Source organism: Oratosquilla oratoria, chromosome 2 (genome assembly GCF_046742065.1).
Source record: "Oratosquilla oratoria isolate Oo_2021 chromosome 2, ASM4674206v1, whole genome shotgun sequence".
In the NCBI taxonomy this organism is placed as follows: domain Eukaryota; kingdom Metazoa; phylum Arthropoda; class Malacostraca; order Stomatopoda; family Squillidae; genus Oratosquilla; species Oratosquilla oratoria.
This window is the reverse complement of record NC_134778.1, coordinates 72,242,287-72,258,128: the sequence shown is the minus strand read 5'-3', so window position 1 is coordinate 72,258,128 and position 15,842 is coordinate 72,242,287. Positions and strand designations below refer to the sequence as shown.

The window sequence follows — 15,842 nt, the reverse complement described above, 5'->3', positions numbered from 1 at the left end:
TGCGGGAGACAGCGCCGGCGACCGAAATGAGGTGCAGCCTGGGGGGGCCTATAGCTGGTCTCCGGATCGAGCACAAACTCCCTACCCTCTCTAGCCTTTTGCACCAGTCACCTTTCCTCTTATTTTTTTTATTCTATTTATTTATTTATTTTCACCAAGTCTGTAGTCCCAGTCCTCCCCTCTCATACCTAGCATATAGCCAGTGACAAACAAACTCAGGTGCGTACAAATGCCCCTCGTATACAAAATTGATACATTTATCACACATCAAGTGCAAATTATTCTGCACGCGGATTCACCTCACGTGCATACTCGTCAACACAAACCAGTATACAAATTTTTAGCTTCAGTTTCCACACAAGTTTCGTTGCTCGTGCCTGAACTCGTTCTAGTGTCTGCACGTTCATCCTTAAATTCTGCAACCAGAAATAGATGGCGTATTCCAGATGGGAACGAACTAGATAATTGTAAAGTGTCAAGACTTTCTTGGTTCAGGTAACGAAATCGTCTTCTGGTGTAACCTAAAAGTAGTTGTGCCTTCTTTTCTACTTCAATACACTGTTTTGAGGACTTGAGGTCGCTACTGATCAAGACACCCAAACCTTTGTCCAATCTTGCATTTGCTATGTCATGACCTAGAAGAGTGTAGTCTGCCCTCTGGTCTAGATGCCCGATATACATGATCTTCCACTTATCCCAAATAAATGGCATCAGCCACTTCTTAGCCCACTTTCCCACTCTCTCCAAAACTGACCTAAGAATTTCTACACTTTCAGGTGTTGCGACATTTGCTCCCTACTTAGTATCATCCGCAAACTTAGCTATACTGGTCACCATTCCAACATCTATATCATTGATATAGATGATGAAGAGCGGACCTACTACAGATCCTTGGGGTACCCCACTGGTAACAGGGGACCAGCTATACGATGTCCCATTAAATTACTATACTGTCTTCTATCTTTCCACCAGGCTTCAATCCAATTTAACACTGCTCCTCTAATACCCATGGCTTGATCTCTCGACATTAACCTCATATGAGGTACCTTATCAAAGGCTTTCTGGAAGGTTTTTTTTTTTTTTTTAGTACTTTCCCCACATACTTTCCAAGGTACCAAATACGTACTCCCTTGTAGTTCTTACATGGGTTCCTTTGCAGAACTAATCCATCCAAACCGTCTTTCAATTTTTTTCGTGTTTTGTACTCTTTCCTACATGTTTGTTCCTCAGATATACACACAGCCAGTTCAATCAGAGACAGGACGCTTCCTCGGTGTTTGCATAATTTTGAGAAAAAAAAAAAAACATAGCAGAACTATAAAGACTAATGATGTACATTTGGAGTATGATTTCTTAAACAACCGGGAGAATATTGCATCTGTCTCAGACGACCAAATGACCAAGGTTAATGATAGGTTGTGGGGATAATGGGAATAAATATGGAAGGTCAGGTGGGGGGGGCGGTTAAGGTTACGATGTGAGTTTGGGTGATCTTACATTGAAATCTGCACACAAAGTAATACTGGTCAGCTCGTCGATATAAAACGTGACCTTGTTGCCATCTACTTCATATTTCTTGAACAGTTCTGTGCTGTCAACGACTGCCTGTAGATCCTCCTTGACAGGCACATAACCTGAGATGAGATCGATTTCGAGGATGGCCATGTTAGACGCCTGATCTGGTAAGAGATATCTAGCACATGCTCTGATGTTTTTGGTGAGACACTTGTCGTCCGGTACTGTGCGTGTGTTCACATCGAGGCTGAAGACGTCAGTTGGATCCGGGTCAGGCACGTTGTAGCGAAGGACAGCCTGCAGCGGAAAATGATGCTTAATATTCATAATCACAAACCACTTGAAGGTACAAGTTTGAAACGCATGAACCTAGTGCATCACTGTGTGGGAAGGATACATTATTTTCTATAAAATTCATCTGGTAGCAAAGTTGTACAGAGTTTAACCTAGGTAATTAGCTTTTAGTGGAGGGAAATTTGGATGTGAAAATTACTAAATAATCATCACACCTCTGTATGGTATTAAGTGACAAATGCAGTACACTTAATCAACAATAAACACATTTCAATTATCTACCTCACTTCAGACATTTAATTGTAATGTCCTCAACGTTTGCTATTTCAAATCTAATTCATTGTATATTCCTTTCTAAATACACATTTTGGACTCAGTTATTGTCAGTTTCATTATTACAAAATTACATTTCCTTCCAATCGTCTGGTACAAAATCCTACTATTATTGCTTATCAATCCTAAGCGGTTTAGAGCGCCACTACTTACGGCGGAGTTCGAAACGATGGGAGTTCGAACCTTTCCACCAGTGAGTTGGACCAAGGGCATAGTTAATTAAATTTAATGCTACAAAGTCTTTTGTAAGGAGCACCGTCCTTGCCTCCTGATAGGGGCTAGTTAACGACGTGAGACCGAATTAAATTATTAATCCTGAAACCTTTCTAGTTCTTTACTAACCTGCAGGTTAGCACAGCCCTGGCCTCTCATGTCAAGGTTAATGGCAGTAGGCACAGTAGGAAGCATCACAAACTGCTGAACAATTCTGTTTAGATCGTTAACTTGGAAGGATTGCTGCAGATTTGTGGCTCCAATGGTCACAGCTATATTGGTTCCACCTTGTTGGATTGGGATGGAATAGGTTGCCAAGGCCTGGAGAGCGACTACAGTGTCCTGGAAAAATGTGCATTAGTAAAATACATTTGTCCCTACAAGACCAATAAAGTAGGCTAAAAATGGTATTTGCAAATTGTTTAGTCATTCAAAATTTTGAGCCAATAGTAATGTCCAAAATTTTAATTATTGCATTACCTAGGCTGCAAGGTAACCTTACTTAAAAAAAAAAAGAAAAAAAAAATAATAATTACCCTGTTCGGTAATTCCATACTCCTGTAATTATAAATTTAACTTACAAATTATATCAAAGTAGTGTCTACTTTCCATCCTATCAATGTAAAAACAAATTATACATATATATATATATTATATATATATATATATATATATATATATATATATATATATATATATATTATATATATATATATATATATATATATATATATATATCATAAAGCCATGTTTTCCTTTATAAGGAATGTCGCATGCACCTATCCTTCACCGTTCCAACACACATTTGTTGTCCCTCTTATCTTACCTCCTAGTGGATAAAGTACCCTCCATGTTTCCTAACTACTGTTTGGGTTAGAGGCAGTTTATCAAAGCTTTTCATCTTACTAATGTGATTATCTTAATGCCCTTTTCACCCTATCTAGCGCTTTGCTTACATATACTTAGATGCTTATTGATCAAAATTTACTATAAAGATTACTTTGTATCGTTTGACAACAGACACTTTAGCTTCCCATTCATTATTCCATCTTTGTTTTATACATTCCGTTTATAAATGTACATTAAAGCTTTCAGATAATCTTATCTATAGAGGGACCATTTATGGCTGCAATAAAACAAAAACAGTTGAATAAAAATAGTTGTAGATAAGTTGTTGTTTTTTTTCTTTCAATGAGAATATGGACCTCTCCAGATCTTTTGCAATGTGATGTCTAGATGCAAACTTCATTTACTACTCCCACTTGAGCAAGACAATCTAATCATTAACCATAATTGAATTAATTCTCTAACCGACCAACTAACCCACCTTTCTGACCGACCAATTAATCCACCCTTTAACCCAGTGTTTCCCAACCTTTTTCTCATGCTACCCCAATATGATCCTAATGATATGAGCGCGATCCCACTAATCTATTTGTATACGTGTTAATATATATGGTTATTGTATTGAACTTGTATAATTTTGCAAAAAATATTGCTATACAAGATGTCTTGACGACCCCAGGAAAACGCTTGGCGACCCAAGGGTTGGAAAACTGCTCTAACCGATTAAATATACCTCTCCCGTTTACTCCCTTCCCTCTTTGCCAACTCTCGTTGGCTCCAGCTCGAAGTCCGTCCCTAAGAAGGGGCTTACACGGGTCTAACGGTTCGTCGAACGCGGTTCGGCAGACACGTGTTTAAAGTGATGTGTGAACGGGGTATTTGTGGTTTAACCAACGTGTTCGACAACCAAATACCCCGTTCACACGTTCACACATCACTTGAAACACGTGTCTGTCGAACCGCGTTCGACGAACCGTTAGCCGGGGAAACCCCCTCATATTCTGAAAAAACGTAAGCCTTACCTGTGTGTAATAGAAACCACCTAGACCATTTCGTTGACTAACGATCCATTTCACGACCTTGAAGACCTCCGAATCGTAGCCAGCTGCATCCAGGGTCATCATGGCCAAGACTGCATAGCCAGCAATCTCCACCGCCACACCTCTACTTAAACCTGTACATTGAAAATTCACATGCAAGACCACGTTAATCCAACTTGAATTTTTGTCAAGTAATCCTTGTATCACACAGAAAGACATGGCGAGAGCGGTTCTAGATCACCAAGTGGTCCGAGGACCAGCTACGAATTAAACATGAGAATATATTTTGATTGGTCTTTTGATACCTAATGTGGATGGATGCAGAAGAAGAAATTGTTAAGCTCTATATGAAAAGGTGGAAGAAGTATATTTGAATGTTATAGGGAACCTGGGACCAGTCCGAAGAGTACCAGTTTCTCTGACTACACCTCCGCCGGATAATAAATAAATTAATAAACTAAGTAAACAGCTAGACAACTTAGTTGATAGACGTTACAAGATGTTCATCTAATCTTATCTAGAAAAATAGATAAAAATGTATTTCATGCCATCGCTTTTGAGCAAAGTTTTATTCAGTAACTACATGATTAGAATTTTTTCTACCATCTTCTAGACCAAATCTACTTACTGATAGCTTGTGGTATTCGTATTTAGACTAGTTTTAGTGTAAATAACCTATATCATTGTGTACCCTTTTTGGTATCCTGAAGATTTCAAAGCTACCCAAATTGAAATATGCCATACCTGCTGGAATTTCCCACATAATTTCGCTTAAGGATTTCTTGGCTTCCTGAAGGAGCTCTTGGATAACTGTCCTTGCTTCGGGATGTCCTGCTAAGGCCAGGGCATAACTAGTTATTGCCCGAGTGTAGGTAGACCAAGTTTGACGTTGTTGCATTAGACAAGCTATGCCTCTTTGCACAGCAGGAACCTGTGGAGACGTGCCTGCCTCCATGACTGCCATCAGAACATAGGCCGTCAGGGGAGTGTCTGATGTGACTACGCCAACGCCTCCCTGTCACCAAGAGATAATATAACAGTGACTGGAATTAAAAAGATATATATATTCAGCAAGTGCTAAGCTATATTGTGACTAGGGGAAGAGAAGTAGATAGTGGAGAGAGAAGGGTTGGAGAGGCTAGTGTGTAGGCAAGGGAAAGGGAGAAGTCAGCGTACAGGTAAGGGAGAGGGAGAAACCAATAAATGATAGAGAAGACTGTGTATAGGAGAGGATCAGAGTAATGTCAAGGGTAAAGGAGAGGCTAGCGTAAAGACAATACAGAATGGGGGAGACGTATGTTATAGAGCCTTGCTTTGCGTTTTAAATTATATACTTTGGTTTAAAAGCTTAAAAATCAAGTCATTATTCATACATAACGGGACCTCAGACATTATCTATGTAACTATGAAAATATAATGGATTGTAAATATACTTCCTACTCTTCTCCTGGTTACCACTATATAGTTCATTAAAGCTCTCTCTACCAGTTTTCCATCCACCACCCTCTCCCATGTGTACTTATGCTCAGCTTTTTTCCTAAATGTTAGGTATCCAACTCTACTAGACACACCTCCACCATCAACTCTCCATTACGATTTTTTCCTGGCACTTCACACTTCTCAACCACGCTTCTCCTGGTATTGATATCTCCCAATACCACTGCATTGACATTTCTCCCTAAACTCTCTATACACTAAGAGTTTTGGATGTACATGTTCTCAGGAGAGAGAGTGGGGGAATATCAGATTTTATTTTTTATTTTTTTTAAGGTAAGTTGAAAGTGGAGGATAAATGGAGAAAGGACAGAATAGAAGCTGTTAAGGGTAGTCAAGAGTTTTTACGAGAGTAGTAGAGCCTGTGTTAGAATTAGAAATGGAGAGAGCGAATGGTTTGAGGTAAAGGTGCGACTTCGCCAGGGATGTGTCATGTCGCCATGGCTGTTCAATTTATACATGGATGGGGTGGTGCGAGAGGTAAATGCAAGGGTAATAGTGCGGGTATTGGAGATGGTTAAAGAAAATGGAGAAAATTGGGAGATAAGTTAGTTGTTGTTTGCTGACGACACTGCGTTTGTAGCAGGATCAGAGGCAAGATCAAGGAAGTTAGTGACAGTTTGGGAAGGTGTACGAAAGAAGGAAGTTGAAGACAAATATGGGTAAAAGGTGACGAGATAAAGGCACGCAAACATACACACACGCACATGAATATTTATTTATTGTCATTTATTTATCTGTATTCACTTTTGCATAATGGCAAAGCAAATTCAATTTTCGAATGACTGAAGTCAAGGCCTAAATATGATATAGGTACCAAGTGCACAGGATGAGCTCGAGATCATGGGATTGTTGAAAGGAAAATAACGACGAAACACGTGTAGAGTAACACTTCACCTCTACAGGATAGAGCAATGTTTCCCAACCAAAGAGTGCCGTGAGATCAACTGAGAATGCCGCCAAAATTCAGGGCAAAAATAATTTTCGTATTACCGTCTGTCATCGATTTTTGTTCATTAAAGCAGCATCAGTGTAAAGACGAGTATTTTCATATTATCCAGGGACAAAATTTTGTTACACTGATGTTGAATCAGCAAAATACTGACAAACTAGAATTTAGATTTTCTAATAAGGGTGCCTTAAGTCAGAAAAAGTTAGAAACCACTGGGATAGGGCGTAATTTCTATTCTAGCTGTCTCTAGGCTTTGTTATTGATATTGGTCACAAAAGAGTTCATGAACTCCAGATGTCCTTACCTTCATAGCTTTGTTGAAGACTTTTCCTTTTGACACGAAACAACCGCTATTTGATTGTAACGTTTCGAGCCATTTGATGGACTTGGTCAAGTCTTTCTCATCAATGAAGATGTATTGCTTGGCTAGGGCATACGTTTTGATCACAAATGCAGTCAGCCAAGTGGATCCAGATTCCTCCTCCTTCGCAGTTTCGCCAGGAGGTGGGAAGACTCTTCTTACTGTTCTTTCGAAGGCGCCGTAGGAACCGTCATCGTGCCGGTATGCCAACTGGCGTTCGTAGCCTGCCAATGTACACAAAGGTCTCAATATCAAAATGTGCTATGATTCTGACTAGTCCTGGAAGAAAATAAGCAACAGGATGAAAGCCCATGGTGTAAGCGAGTTGCTAATAAAAGCATATTACAATGGAAAATAGTGTATTAATCTTATCAATTAAAGCACTACAACAAAAACGTGCGTACGCTTTAAAGGCGTAAGAGAAACTGACGCCACTTTGGATCTCAATACCCTTCATAAAGAGAGGAGAGTGTCAAATCAAAATGTGCTATTGTTCTGACTAGTCCTGGAAGAAAATATGCAACAAGATGAAAGTGCATGGTGTACGCGAGTTGCCAATGAAAGTATATTACAGTGGGAAATAGTGTATTAATTTGATCAATTAAAGCACTACAACAAAAACGTGCGTACGCTTTGAACTGACGCCACTTTGGGTCGGCGGGAAAACATATACGACCACATGGAAGTGACATTGATACAATAGTTATAATGAATTAATAAATAAATTTCATAGTACTTATATACAAAAGGAGGGAAAGCATGTATTTCCCAATCTACTCACAAGTACAATGCACGACAATCGTACAATGCCATTAGCATGCACCTACACAACAAAGGTTGGATTTACTAGTCAACCACGGAGGGGGATGGGGGCTAAGTGGGGCTTAGCAGATCAATATTATTGCGCAATATTCCGCATTAAAAATATCATCGACGCTGTAGGGATGGTATTGAAGAGGTACATATATTTGGTCTTTATATTTGACGTCTTCACTTGCTTTTTACATGGAAAGTATACTTTGGTAATATTGTAGTTTCGCTTTACAAAATGGAGTCGCAGAAGTATAGAAGAACTCTACGAAACCACTAAACAAAACCTATTCAGTAAATGCAAAGGGATTACAAAAGCGGAGCATGCCGACAAGAGACCTTTTGGTTCATAACTAGGTCGGATGCGAAAAAATAATAATGATAAAGAAATCAAATAAAATGAAATTATTATAATAATATAGATAAAAAAAAATGCATACGTATAGTTAGATCATAAACATAGAAATAACAAAAAAACAAATAAACAAATGATATAAAATAAATGGCAGTCATTACAGCATCTTACTTAGATATCTATCTAAACGAATCTTAAAACTCCGAACTGAACTATATTGCGCTGCCTCTGCAGGAAGTCGTATTCCATTCATTAACTACACGGTTGGCGAAGTTGTTTCTACCCACTTACAAATTAAATCTATTTCCTGACAGTTTAGGACCATTATTTCTTGCCTGATTCTCATTCAGTGTAATATCCTATATTAGGAACGATAAATGAATTACGAATAAATCCACCTACATTAACATCGTATCATAAACATTCGAAACTAGATGAATTCTTTTTCAGGGTGTAAACAATTCACCCCTTAGACTTCTACGAAAAATCTGAAACTTGAGTGCATTTGAAAATGGGTAAAATTCGAAAGTTGTATTTTGTGAACCAGATTACATTTTTAGGGTCTGAAAATAGCATTTTACACAAATAACTATATAATTGTACAACTGTCATAGATATCATTAGCTACTTAGACAAGTTCTATAGACAAGTGCTAACTCATCAACTATTCAGAAGAAATGGAACAATGGATTTTATTATTATTATTATCTTTATTTATTTATCTATTTATTTATTTATTTATTTATCTATATCTTTATCATTATCTATTTGTTTTTTGCTATATCTGAATTTTAGATTGGAGAGGTTCCTTTACACAGTGCCATCTACTATGGCCACGAAACTAAGAACCGTTATTTTGATTTCAAGCATTTCTTAATGACAAGATCTCAGGAGATTGGAGGAACATACCGAACTGTCTGCCAAAACAGTTTGAAACCGTCATCGAAAACTAAAATAGCAACTACAACGAATAATCTCGTTGTCCCCAAGTCTCACCTCTTTCCATGTTTCTCTTGAGTCGGGCTGCAATTTCCGGCGTGAGTTGCTGCGATGCTTCCAAGTACTGCATGACGAAGATGTTTGGAGCAAAGAGTACTAGGTTTTGCTCACCACATCCAAAAGGCATTCGGACTAGTCTGTCTACGTTCTGAAAACAAATGACAAAGAAAATAATGTTAAGATACAGTATCAAGTGTTAAGAAACAGGGGCCACTGAGGGAGTACCGTCTGCTACAAAGGACTTCCTTTGTAGCATCGCAGTGGCCGAAGAGACTCAAGTATCAGAAATATTAGTGTCCCTGGTTAGGGTCAAAGGAAAATCCTTTATATATGAAATATAGAATGAAGAAGCCTACATTTCCATAATCAAATTTACGGAGTTGCTTTTTAGGAATTCATAAGATATAATTATGTAGGGGGAAAAAAAGCCACAGGCGATTTAATCCAGAGAATAGGAATTTGCATAGTTTTGCTACACATATGACATTATCAAGATTCCTCATTTGGTGGGACAGATGCGAAAAATAGTTGCGCCTTCACATTGGTTTTACGTAACTTGTTTTGGCATCTAGCACCTTAACTCTGAGTTTTGGTTTAACATAATTTCATAATTTTCATTTTCAGCAATCTTTTTGTATTTCCTAAAACAATTTTCTTGTAGTAGGCTGTAATAACGTATAATTAAAACAACAAAACAAGTTTGAACGAACGAAGGTACTCACACTAAAAATAATTTTCCAACGCTTAAAAAAAACGAAAATACGACTCAAACTTACGGCTAGTGTTGGGCCAAGCAAGTCACCAGATACCGTGAAAAAGGCACGTGCGGATCCTTCTACAATGCCTGCAGGTATATCCACACTACCTATGTTCAGAGAGTCTACATTGTTCTCCAGTTCTGAAGATGTAAAATGAAATTTTCTTCAATAGAATTAAAAGAAATAGCTCGTATCGCCAGCTCTGAGGAAAGATGCAAGAAATTAAATTTCTCCATGATAAAATCAAAAGGAACATTGTATTCATACCTCCAGTTATGAGGGAAGATGTAAGGAAATTAATTTCTCCATAATAAGATAAAAAGGAATATGGTACTCATATCCAGTTCTGAGGAAAGATGAAAGAAAATTCATATTTTTCCATAATAAAATCAAAAGGAATATGGTGCTCACATCTCCGGTTCTGAGGAAAGATGCAAAATAACTAATTTCTCCATAATAAAACCAAAAGGAATGTGGTGGTCACCTCTCAGACATGTGGACGAATACCAATTCCTTTACTTTTCTTAAGCTGTATTCTGGAATCAACGATGGATACCTTCCAGAAGTATTTCTACTAGGAAGGATCCACCACCACCTCATCTTTAATCTCATCTACAACCTTACCTCTATTTACAGAATCAGAACCTTTACCAACTATCCCCTTTTCTCTAATTTTTCACATGATAGTGGACAATCGACGACTGTTCCCCCCCTTTTTTTTTTTTTTTTTTTTACCAAATTCAATAGATTTTATGTCAATGACCAATACGAAGAATAGGAGTAATTGTCAATTGTCAACTCTCCGTGTGTGAAAATTCGGGATGGAAACATAGTTGAAGATGATAGAGATCGTGGTTTTGTCTAATCTAATTCATGTAATTATCCAAGAGGTCACCGGGTAGTACTTGTTTTTAGGGAACCACTTTACTCAGGGAAAGTATAAAGTACTGTTTGCTCGGGCTTAAATATTGAAAATGTTGTTGGCCAATGGCAAACCATGACATTTAAAGCAAACAAGTTTTACCTCCCGCACTTTTTTTTTTTTTTTTTGCCACTGGCTTACATACAAACTGTCGTCTTGCACCTACCGTGTGCGCAGACATACTTGGTCCAAGTCCTCTCTCGTTCAAAACCCTCAGCCTCTACCTTGAGAGGTCTCGTCAGGGCGTCTCTGCAGAAAAAAGACATACAGACGACATCACTTTGGTATCAGTCGACAAAGGGTTGCCTCGAGTTTTACCAAGTGGAAAACCTGCAGCCTCACATAGGCTAGCAGCATTCCTCGTAACCTCCCACAGATCTCTCTGGGAAGAAACTTGAGACTCGTCCTTTGTATCAGTGTGTGACCGTTTTTATGTCACCGGCTCAATGGGGTAGGAAAAAGAGGGTCGTTGCTAGTCGTCGGCTCTCCACGTTTGAAAAAGCGCAAGAAATGCAGTTAAAATTGATCAAGATATCTTAGTTCCAGTCAAGAGACGGTGACAGCCCCTCAGGGATGCATCTCTTGAGGGAGATGAAGAGGTTGGAGATGTTTCGAAAATGGGCAGCCTCACCGTCCATTTTGGAGTAATTACGTGTTAATTAGTCAAGAAGTCAGGGCCAAATTCGGGGTAGGGTTTGTGCCCTCCATACAAAGATCTGTGCATACTATGATTAAAAACAACACTTATTTGACCCTCTCTTAAGGCCTCAACCCTAATACTTAATGATTTGGTTTAACGTCATGAACACTTATCAAATGGTATCAGGACGTTGCCACTTAATGAATGTAGTTTTGGAGCAGAAATCTAATGTAGTATCCCTTTACTATGAATTCGATCCACCTCTACCAACGCGGCGCCCAAGCAGCGACCGTTTGCTTCTGTCTGCCTAATGTATGATGATTAGATATATCGCTAATATTTACTGTTGGGCTCAGTCATCACAGGAACAAGGTATACCGTTTATATCTACCCCTCCCTACTCCCCCGAAACCCGCAAATCAGACTTTCAAATAACTAGATTTTTTTTTTAAGTGAATATTGGTTTTTGTGAAAAGAAATATTGAGCATCACCACATTACACTCGTACTGCTACATACCTCTTGGTAATCGTACCATGAAATCCACATTGCTGACCGGCCGAGCTGTCCACAAAGGCTCTTGCTGTCAAGTTTACGTTTCCTATTTCCTTCAGCTTGATACGGATAGTGCTAGTGGCTTGTTCGTTAGAAGTCACACAACTAGAGCGTTCGCCATGAGGAATAACAGCATCACCGTTCCCCAGTATATCATAGTATGGACTGCTGTCTAGTATCACTCTTACCTTGATTAGAAATGGACAATAGACACAAATTAATGATCACTTCTATTTAAAAATTAAGCTACCAAACCTAGGTAATTTAGATTACAAGTACTTCACAGATGGAGGGTCCTAAACTGATAGGTTAAAAAAAAAAGTCCGATTTGATTTGCTTATACACAATTGTAGAATAACAAGCCTATAATCTTAAAAACTAAGTCTAAATTTTCGAGAACCAAAAGTCATATATTATTTACCAGTTGCAGATGCGTAACGAAAAGTCATTTAAATTTTGGATCTTCTTTAACTGCTTTGTAAAAAAAAAAAAAAAAAATGTCATTTGAACTTTTCACTTACCGGAAGATTCTGGTCAAGGTAATTGAAAACCGAAATCTTGACAAGAAGAATCTCGCCGCGTTTGACTGAAGCAGGTAATGTGATCTCTGCGAAAAACGACGTGAATGTGATGATGGAGGACTTTTCAGAGAAGCCTACGCCCTTGCTTGGATGAACACATACCGTCTTGCCCACCCACTCCGTCACGGTGTCCGGCACGGTGAAAGCGCCACTGCTTTGGCCCGAGCTCCTGTGAGGGATATCGTAATCGTGACAATCATCCAAATTTCAACGCTGATCTTAATCCATCTAACATGGATATGAATTATGGAACTCTGTTTACACTGGATTCAATCCAGTCTCAAAACTATTCTCCTGTTATCATGTATACATCACCTCCACAACTCACCTTCTCATGCAACTCCAAACACCGGATGTCGTCCACCGCTACCCGCCTGGCTGGCACCAGCTTGCATCAGCAAAATCACTTGAGGCAAGAAGCAACCAACACACACACACACACGAACATACTCATAAGTGCAGTCAACCTCTAACTCACAAAACACACGACAACCAAATAATAATGAACCCTTCCCCCCTGGAAATATTATATACTGTAAATAACATATAGCTAGTAATTAAGAACATGATAGTTTATTTGCGGGAAACCAAACATTCCTATTAAAAGATCTTGTTAAAACATCTACCAGCACCTCCTATTTTGCTGTGTTAGCACTTCCGACCAACAAAAAGTCGATGCACTAGCCCCGGGGCGGTCGGTCTGATAGATGTGCTCTGTGTAAGTGGTGTACTGCGAACTGTGTGTAAAATGATATATACTAATGTACTACAAACTGTGTGTAGAACGACATAATCCTATTCTGGAAACTCTGTGCAAAGATGTGTGTAAATCTACAGTGAACTCTTCTTAAGATTAACCAATAAAGTGAAGGAAACCAGAAGATCGTATCTGTACATCCAAGAAGATACGGGAAGGGGCCTATATACTGGTGGCAGCATCAAACCGCAACCCATATCCTCAAGCGACTGGTTCATATAAATCACCATATCCTCAACCCAAAGCAAGCCAGCCACGCCCACCGTCGAGCAACACGGACCTCGACCGCGAGCTAACATCGCCTACCTTTGACATCTCATCGACACCGCAGTACACTCTACACTGTCACGGGCATCGTCAGCACCGACTCCAAATTACCTAACCACTTCTAAACAAGGTAAATAATATATCAACCCCTCACAATACTTGATAATATTGATAATCCTCACCTACCCCTCAACACCCCCCCCCTGATGCTCGCTTTCTCTCCCCTTCCATGCGAGCACCATACATCAAGATTTCATAAATCTAGATGTTCCAACCACAAGGAACCTCACCTGGAGGTGATTGCACACCTATCAACCTACTACCAGTGAGGCATTCCCATAACTACGTCAGGACAAAAAAGTCTACGGACAACGATAGCCCCACCTGGCGATCCCTACACATTCGAATGTAGTGCTTTATCAACGAACTGAAATCTTTCAAGTAAGATCAAATAAGACGTGACTATTATTATTATAATTATTATTATTATTGTTATTATTGTTGTTATCAAAACTAAAACATTATATACTACTTTTACGTACATATTACCATGTTCATTTGTATTTTACCAGATCACAACGTAAATCATATTAACTGTTAGATAAAATATCTACAACTTATAAACTACATTATCTGTATATACAATAATTTTTAGAATTAACTATTACCAATTATACATAATTACTATATTATAACCCATTGTGCCATTTTCTTATGCCTCTTATGAATTGGTCTCCCTGTCTTTACTATATTATATATAACTCATATATTTTTTCCAATGTACCCTATTTGTTATAATTATACTATTGTATAACCATTGACGCCCTACACTCCCCCCTTTCTTATCTAACCATAACATACTACCCCTTAGGTAATGTATACCAAATATTTCTAATTCAACTTTTTTCAACTTAAGACCTCCCATCTCATCTAACTACCTCCTCTCTAACTACAATACACTATCTCTTAGGTAATGCATGCATCCCTAATTTAGAGACTAACATGGCTACAGGAACGAGATCCAAAGTTAGGAATATAATCGATGCATTCCTTTCTCCCCCGAAAGGAGAGAAATCACCCAATAACACCAATCATTCCACACCTAACGTAGATTCTACAAAACCCGAGAATAACGTTGACAACCCACACTCAGATCATGACTCAACCAAACTACCCTCACCCCCCAAACCCTTTCCCCACTCCACACCAAAACTTCAAGTTACTCCTCATCTAGACCAACAACAACAATCCCTAAATCACATAACCCATGCATACGAGAACCTAGCCTTTCCTTCCCCCCCTTCCTCCACTTCCTCCTCCTCATCCTTAATGGCAAATTCCTTCTCAACACTAATCCCCCCCCAAATCCACCACAGCATCCTCAACCACTACCCCCATCACAACATCCCCACCCAACCCAACCCAACCCCCAATTAACCCACCCACTTTCCAACATCAACCTACAGTAATCAATAACTATCAAACCATCACCCCTCTAACCGAAATCCCAACCTTCTCTCAAGCTAGCGGACTCTCCATCACAGACTTCCTGACAGCATGTGATCTTTTCTTTTCTAAAAATCCAATCTACTCTGACTTAGACAAAATAAACCTATGCCGCCAGAAAATAGAAGCATCAGATGAACACCGATCTACCGCTCGGATGCTAGACAGTCTGGTAGCCACAGGGATCACATATAGCGATTATAAGCAGCATCTGTTAAATGTCTTCCAAAACAAACAAACAAACAACATTAACTTTTTCCTCACCTTTCTAAACAACACTAGAACTCAAAAACAGACCAACATCAAAGACCATGTTGCAAATACAAGCAAGGAAATTAGGGAAAACCTACAAAACAACAGCCCCTGGACCTTCACAAACACATCAGGGCAAAAAGCCATGACCCTTGAAAACCTATACACAATACTAGAGATTGGCCTTTACCTTTCCCATCTTCCTCCAAAGTGCCTGAAAGAAGCATCTAGAAAGAATCTAGACATCAGAAATCCACTAGCCTATACTTATATCTTAGATATAACCAACACTTGCAACATTTCCCTCTCTGACCAGCACCATTTTGCTAGACTAAATAGCCTTCAGCCACACCAGCCCCCTAGCTCCAATACAGCGCAACCATCTAACTGGTG

General features: G+C 39.0%; 1 protein-coding gene across 1 annotated transcript in view; it reads right to left on the bottom strand.

Annotated features, from left to right (window-relative positions):
* LOC143036202 (alpha-2-macroglobulin-like protein 1) overlaps positions 1 to 15,842 on the bottom strand; it is a 65,142-nt gene that overhangs the window by 5,470 nt on the left and 43,830 nt on the right. The window contains exons 15-24 of the mRNA XM_076203452.1: positions 12,608 to 12,836; positions 12,051 to 12,274; positions 11,059 to 11,141; positions 9,989 to 10,110; positions 9,210 to 9,360; positions 6,992 to 7,272; positions 4,986 to 5,256; positions 4,224 to 4,375; positions 2,485 to 2,697; positions 1,498 to 1,812 (exon numbers count right to left, since the gene is read on the bottom strand). Of these exons, the coding sequence (XP_076059567.1) occupies positions 1,498 to 1,812; positions 2,485 to 2,697; positions 4,224 to 4,375; positions 4,986 to 5,256; positions 6,992 to 7,272; positions 9,210 to 9,360; positions 9,989 to 10,110; positions 11,059 to 11,141; positions 12,051 to 12,274; positions 12,608 to 12,836 (2,041 nt within the window). The remainder of the gene's footprint in view (positions 1 to 1,497; positions 1,813 to 2,484; positions 2,698 to 4,223; positions 4,376 to 4,985; positions 5,257 to 6,991; positions 7,273 to 9,209; positions 9,361 to 9,988; positions 10,111 to 11,058; positions 11,142 to 12,050; positions 12,275 to 12,607; positions 12,837 to 15,842) is intronic.